Here is a 7364-nt window from a genome sequence, read left to right on the forward strand (position 1 = left end):
GGGTCCCATCGAGTCTCCATGCCACACTGGGGTCCCACTGATGTCCCATTGAGTCTCCATGCCCCATTGGGGTCCCGCTGATGTCCCATCGAGTCCCCATGACCCACTGGGGTCCCACTGATGTCCCATCGAGTCCCCATGCCCCATTGGGGTCCCACTGATGTCCCATCGAGTCCCCATGGCCCATTGGGGTCCCATCAAGTCCCTATGGCCCACTGGGGTCCCAGTGATGTCCCATCGAGTCCCCATGCCCCATTGGGGTCCCATCAAGTCCCTATGGCCCACTGGGGTCCCACTGATGTCCCATCGAGTCCCCATGCCCCATTGGGATCCCATCAAGTCCCCATGTCCCATTGGGGTCCCACTGATGTCCCATCGAGTCCCCATGCCCCACTGGGATCCCACTGATGTCCCATCGAGTCCCCATGGCCCATTGGGGTCCCACTGATGTCCCATCGTGGTTCTCCATGTCCCATGGTGTCCCCATGGTGTCCCCACCCCCTTCAGGCAGTTCTAGAGAGTAGTGAGGTCTGTCCTGAGCCTCCTCTTCTCCACGCTCTTGGTCCTCCATGCCCCACTGATGCCCCATTGGGGTCCCCATGCCCCACTGATGCCCCATTGGGGTCCCCATGCCCCACTGATGCCCCATTGGGGTCCCCATGCCCCACTGATGCCCCATTGGGGTCCCCATGCCCCACTGATGCCCCAGTGTCCCATCATGGTTCTCCATGTCCCATGGTGTCCCCATGGTGTCCCCACATCCTTCAGGCAGTTCTAGAGAGCACTGAGGTCTCCCCCGAGCCTCTTCTCCAACCCCAGCCCCTCAGCCCCCCCCCAAGCCCTGTGCTCCAGCCTCTCACAGCTCCGTCCCCCTTCTTTCAACCCACTGCAGGACCTCAACGTCCTTCTGGCAGTGAGACACAGAGCTGCACACAGGGACAACCAGTGCCGTGTCCCTGACACAAGCAGGATGCCCTCGGTCCTCCAGGGAGCCCAGCTCCGTCTCCTCCGCTCCGCCCCAGTCCTGTAGCACTGCCTGGGGTTGTTGAGGCCGAAGTGCAGAGCCGGCGTTTGGCCGTGTCGAACCTCAGCCCGTGGCTTCAGCCCAGCCCTCCAGCCTGTCCAGATCCCCCTGCAGGGCCTCGCTGCCCCCAGGCAGCTCCACACTTCCAGCCAACTTGGTGCCTGTGCCCTCCTGACGAGGACATTGATGGGGGACGCCGCTGGCTGCCAGCTGCATTTGGCTCCATTCACTTCCCCCCAGGGGCTGCCCGCTCCCTCTGTGCCCTGGAAAAGCAGCCCACAGGGAAGGAATAATGCAGTGAGTCACCGAGCTCAGGCTCACAGGCCTGGAGGTCCCCGGATCCTCCTCACAACCCTTCTCGTAGATGGGAGTCACACTGCCAAGCCTCCAGTCTGCTGGGACCTCACCAGTCAGCAAGGACTGCCGACAGATGATGGCAAACGACTCTGCTACCAGCTCTGCCAGCTCCATCAGTGCTCCTGGGTGGATCTCATCCGGCCTTGTGGCAGCGCAGCCAGAGCAGTAAATGATGAGCTGAAGCCCCACAACGTGCACAGCAAACGGCCCTGCAGAGCATCAGGGTGATGGGATACTCCACGATGCTCCAAGGGATGGGGGGGCCTAATGGGAAACAGAGCCCTCCCCCCCTACATCCCCCCAACAGCTGCTGGGGGGTGCAGGCAGGCATAAGGGACCCCCCTAAGGTGAGCTGAAGACTCACAGCACGCATAGGAAACTTGGGCACGATGCCACGGACCGCCCAGAGCACTGCAGGGCCCCCCAGAGGTGATGGGATGCTCCAGGAGGTGGGGGTCCCAATAGAAACCAGAGCCTCCCCCCCCACCCTAAACAGGCAGGGGGTGCAGGCAGGCATAAGGGACCCCCGATCCAGGTGATGCGTGCAGTGCACTGAACTGAACCAACTCCAGGACCCCAGGTGGGGCAGGGTGGGGGGCAGGGGGAGGCACAGCACACACGAGGCCCTGGGGGCTGTACAAGGAGGGTGTTTATGGCAAGTGAAAGGGGGGCGGGAGGGGAGCAGCCCCCCAGCACCCCGATGCTTTGGGACACAAACCAAAGCCACCTCCTTCCCCCCTGCGGGCGTCTCAGTCTGGATCTGTACAACACCAACAGAACACACGAAGGCAGCCGGGCCCCTCGCTGGATGGGATGGAAGGATGGAAGGATGGAGGCTCCTCTCCTCTCCTCTCCTCTTTTCCCGTCACCTCGGGCTGTGCTCAGCCCCACTGCTCTCTTCCTCCTTCTGTGTGGCCATGAACCTCTGCAGGAAGAAGGGCAAAGTGAGTGGGCAGCCCCCCAGCCCCGTGCAGCCCCCCCCAGCCCCATGTAGCCCCCCCAGCTCACCTCTGCGTTCTGCTGGTGCAGCGCCGTGCGGCAGTGATTCTTCACTGAGGTCTCATCTGAGTAAAACAGGGAGCAGATTTGGCAGAAGAAGCCGGCCTTGGGGAGGAGGTAATCCAGACCTGAAAAGGATGGCAGTGAGCTGAGGGCTGTCCTGGTCTTTGGGATGCAGGAAACAGCACCTGTGGGCACCCACAGCCTCAATGGGGAACCCGTTCAGTGCCTCACATAGAATCACAGAATGGCCTGGGTTGAAAAGGACCGCAATGATCATTGAATTTCAACCCCCTGCTGTGTGCAGGTCGCCCACCAGCAGCCCAGGCTGCCCAGAGCCACATCCAGCCTGGCCTTGGATGCCTGCAGGGATGGGGATCCACAGCCTCCTTGGGCAGCCTGTCCCTCACGAAGAATGCCCTCCTATTACCCAGTCTCAATCTACCCCCTTTAAGTTTAAAGCCATTTCCCCTCATCCTGTCACTACTTGCCCTTATAAAGTCCCTCTCCAGCTTTCCCATAGGCCCCTTCAGGTCCTGGAAGGTCACTGTGTGGTCTCCTCTGAGGCTGCACAGCCCCAGCTCCCTCCCTGTCCCCATAGCAGAGGTGTCCCAGCCCTGCTCTGGCTCCCAGCACAGCAGCTTCAGCCACCCTTCAGCCCCTGCCTGCCTGCTGGGCTCGGATGTCACAGCCTGCAGCTCCCTGGTTTATCTATAGCTCTCCCCTCCCGGCTCCCTTACGCCTTTCCTAACCCTTTCCTGACTCCACACTGCACACAGACCCATTCTGCAACTCCTCTCCTCCCCACACATCTCCCTTTGTCCCTTCCCCACGCAGTCATTCCGGGCACCCGATCCCTGCTCCCCTCTGGCAGCTCCCAGCAGCTCCTCACCTTTTGATTTGGAGGCTGCACTTTCTTCTTCCTCCGGATGTGCACCGCCCAGAACTTCCATCTCTTCTGGCCCTGCAACAGCAACAATGTCCTCCTCTTCTGGTCCTGCAACAGCAGCTGTTTCTTCTTCTGGTCCCACAGCAGCAGCAATTTCCTCCTCGTCTTCACCTTCCTTTGGGTTTTTCCCCGGCGAAGCGCTTTCTTCCTCCTCATCCTCCTCCCCAACCTCATCCACCGTAACAAAGTTCAGCTCCTCCTTCAGTCGGTTGAAGTCAGCCAGGAAATCATCTTCATCCTCGTTCGCCTCGTCCCACGTCGCGCCGTCGTCCTCGTGCTCCTCACGGATCTCATCCACCGTCACCAAGGCGCTGGGATCGTCGGGCGACCTGGCAGGGATCCTCAGCGCCGCCCTTCTCCTCCTCCTCCTCCTTCGGCTTCAGCCCCTCCTCCACGCTCAGCTCCGTGGGCTCGTTCAGCGGCAGCTCCTCCACCTCCCCGATTTCATCCACGGTCACCAAAGGCTCCGGCTTCAATCGCCGCCCATCCAAAGCGCAGCCGTCCCTCCGCGAGCCGCCCTGCTCCCGCAGCTCATCCAAAGTGAGGAGCACCCGCGGCTCCTTGCCCACCTCGGCCATCAGCTCCTCCTCCTCCACCACCTCGTCCACCACCAGCATGCCCAGCTGCGCGCCGGCCTCCTCCTCCTCCTCGCCGATCTCATCCAACATGACGAAGGACAGGCGGCTCTCGGCGAGGCGCTGCGGGGAGCTCCTGTCCTTCCTCCGCTTGGAGCTGGGCTCCGAGCTGCTCCTGGAACACTCCTTCCTCTTCCCCTTGGGCTGACTGTGCTGCGTTTTAACGGGAGACTCGCTCTCCTCTATCACCTCATCCACAGTAACAAACTCGTCCAGGTTGAACGGGAACAGCTCTTCTTCCTGGGAAGGGGAAAAGCACGGATTTAACCGAGTGCGGCACCGCAGCGACCCAACCGCCTCCGTGCCCAATGGGAGGCACCCACAGGGCGGCCAAAGGAAGGGGTGGAGAGACAAGAACCAGGGCAGGATCCCCATCCCAAGTGGGATGGATGGGACACAACAAGCAGGGCAGGATCCCCATCCCAGGGCAGGATCCCCATCCCACGTGGGACGGATGGGACACAACAACCAGGGCAGGATCCCCATCCCACGTGGGATGGATGGACACACAACAACCAGGGCAGGATCCCCATCCCACATGGGACGGATGGGACACAACAACCAGGGCAGGATCCTCATCCCACGTGGGACGGATGGGACACAACAACCAGGGCAGGATCCCCATCCCACATGGGACGGATGGGACACAACAACCAGGGCAGGATCCCCATCCCACGTGGGACGGATGGGACACAACAACCAGGGCAGGGTCCCCATCCCAGGGCAGGATCCCCATCCCACGTGGGATGGATGGGACACAACAACCAGGGCAGGATCCCCATCTCACGTGGGATGGATGGGACACAACAACCAGGGCAGGATCCCCATCCCACGTGGGACAGATGGAGGAAGGGATGGAGGCACAACCAGGCAAACATCCATCAAACCAACCAAGTGGATGCCCCAGATCTCAGCATTCACCTGTAGGAAATGCAGTGAATTCCTGACAGCCTCCAGGGCAGCCCTCCCTCCCACAGCCCCACGTTCTACTTCCATTTCTTCAATGTACGATTTGGAATTTTTTGTTTGTTTGTTTTGCAATACTTTCTGTCCCACCATCCAGCATCGGGTGGTGTCCAACACAGGAAGAGGGAGAAAGCCCAATTAGGGCAGGACTTTAAGGCCAAGGCAGAAGCACCGACTCTGGAGCTGCTGGGCTCAGCTCTCAGGCTGTTCTTCACACCAAAATGGAGTCTGATACGTAGAGCCCCTGGGAAATACCTCTGCGTGGAAGGGGAACGTGGATGGAGAAGTTCCGATCTCCTTCCGTTCTACAGAACTGTCTGCAAGGGCCTTCAGCCTTCCTTGCACCTCTCGCAGAGGTGATGGTAAGAAATCTCAGGTGGGTGACTGGGGACCAGGCTCTCAGGAACCCCGGGTAACCGACGTGTGGAGGTCAGCCCCCACCAGCCCTCACCTCCTTCTGCCTTGTGCTGCTGCTGCCACCGCTTCTGGACGTTCTCGTATTGCCTCCAGTGGAAACCTGCAGGGTGAGACAGGAGTTCACGTGAAACCGGCGACGGCAACGAAGCTGTCCACAAGAAAAAGATAACAATTCATCTTAATAAATTTCGCTTTTTTTTTTTTGCTTTTGCTTTTTCAAGCTGTCCAGGTTTGCTGCTTCTGGCCACGTCTTGGCAAACAGAGCTCAGGCAGCCACCAGCAGGCAGTCCAGGCACGGAGCCACAGCTCAGCCACCTCCTCCAGCAACCCGGCTCTGCGCCGGGCTCAGCGCAGCCACCTCAGCTCGCAGAAGGACGAGGATTCCCAGCCAGAACCAATCCAGAAACATCAGATGACACGCGGTGCAGACTTGCTTCAGGAAGGCCCTTCCCGCTATTTTATCCAAGCAGTGTTTCAAACCCGTGGCACGTTTTGCCCTGCATTTCTTACGGCTCTTGTGTGACTCCAACGCGGCCGCTGGCCCAAAGCAGAGTGGTTTAAGGAGGGGGAAGGGGAACACAGCCCCGCTCCCCACACTCAACACACGTCAGAAGCACACAGTTAGCTAGCAGCCTTCCTGCCCTCCTCACCTTAGTGCTGCTGCTGTCTTTCTTCGTGCTGGACGACCTGCTGTCCCCCTCCTGGGACTGCTTTGAGGCAGCCCTAGGCTCCACGTGCGAGTCCTTCTCTTGCTGGGACGCGTTCCTCCCATTGCCACCCTTTCCAGAGCTGCTTGGCTGAGTCGCGCCGGCTCTGGGCTGACCTTCCTCTTTCAACGCCGCCTTCTTCTGCCCCGCTGCCGCTCCCTGGGACCTGGCTTTGGAGGAAGCTGCCTGCTCCTCTCCTTTGCACAGGGCAGGTTTGCTTCTCTGCACCGCAACCCCCGGCTTCAGTGCATCGGGAACAGACACCCCCGCCTTCAGAATTACTTTGGGAACAGAGGAAGGCTCCTTGATGGACAACGAGGAGTCCAACGCGGCAGCTTTGACAGCTTCTTTCGTTTTTGCTGGCCTCGTTTCCTTGCTTTGAGGCGCTCTGCTTAAACTGCCCTTCTTCTCCTTCGCATTCTTACCGGTGTTCTCCACGGCAGCCCCAACCTCAGCCACACATCGCTCGCGTTTCTTCTCCGCCTCTGCTGCGGACTTCAGCTGGGAGCTCTCCTCCCCAGCAGCCCCTCCGTGGAGCACAGCCCCTCCTGCCCTCACCTCCACGTCCATTCCAGCTCCGTCTCCAGCCGGCGTCCTCCCTTGCGCCGCCCCAGCCTCAAGCTCAGCTTTCACCCCCGCCGTCGGAGCGCCCTGCTTTTCACGTTCTGTTTTCGCCCAATCGTTAACACGCGTCTTTCCGGCAGCGTCCGCCTTCAGGTTTCCGTGGGGGACGACAGATGAGCCCACCTCCGACGAGCCCATCTCCGCAGGCACAGCTTTGGGGACGGCCCCCGACGTCCTCCCCGCCGCCAGCGGGGCAGCAGTGCCGGAAGGCCCGCGCTCAGCCCTGCCCGGCGCCGCTCCCAGCAGCTGTCCGGCAGCAGGCGGCCCTTCAGCTCCCAGCACCCTGCCCTGCTGCGGCGCGGATCCCACTGCAGGCACGGGGAGCTTCGAGGCCGCGCCATCCGTAATCACCTCCTCCTCCTTCCCCGAGCTGGGAGGAGGCGGCAGCTTCTCTTCTGGCTCTGCTGCGGGTAATTCGGCCCCGGCTGATCCGACGGGCGCCCCGGCGAGCTCAGCCCCTGCCTTCCTGCCGGTTTGTTCTGCCAGTCCTGCAGCGGAATCCCTCTGCGCCCCTTCCAGGTGCGGCTCTGAAGGCTCTGTCTTCACCGCTGGCAGCTCGTCCTTGACAGGAGGGATGGAAATGGGTTCTTTCTTCACCGCGCTGGGCTCTACTGCAGGATGAGCAGCTGCTGTCTGCACCGCTCCTGATCCCTCTGCATATTTTTTCAAGCCAGAGCTAAATGTAT

General features: G+C 60.8%; 1 protein-coding gene across 1 annotated transcript in view; it reads right to left on the bottom strand.

Annotated features, from left to right (window-relative positions):
* Positions 1 to 2012: 2012 nt before the first annotated feature.
* ZNF638 (zinc finger protein 638) overlaps positions 2013 to 7364 on the bottom strand; it is a 29738-nt gene continuing 24386 nt past the window's right edge. Inside the window, 6 exon segments of the mRNA XM_031557692.1 lie at positions 2013 to 2306; positions 2390 to 2508; positions 3273 to 3654; positions 3656 to 4204; positions 5382 to 5447; positions 5998 to 7354. Coding sequence (XP_031413552.1) covers positions 2247 to 2306; positions 2390 to 2508; positions 3273 to 3654; positions 3656 to 4204; positions 5382 to 5447; positions 5998 to 7354 — 2533 coding nt within the window. The 3' untranslated portion in view covers positions 2013 to 2246.

This window comes from Meleagris gallopavo, unplaced genomic scaffold (assembly GCF_000146605.3).
Source record: "Meleagris gallopavo isolate NT-WF06-2002-E0010 breed Aviagen turkey brand Nicholas breeding stock unplaced genomic scaffold, Turkey_5.1 ChrUn_random_7180001948501, whole genome shotgun sequence".
In the NCBI taxonomy this organism is placed as follows: Eukaryota; Metazoa; Chordata; class Aves; order Galliformes; family Phasianidae; genus Meleagris; species Meleagris gallopavo.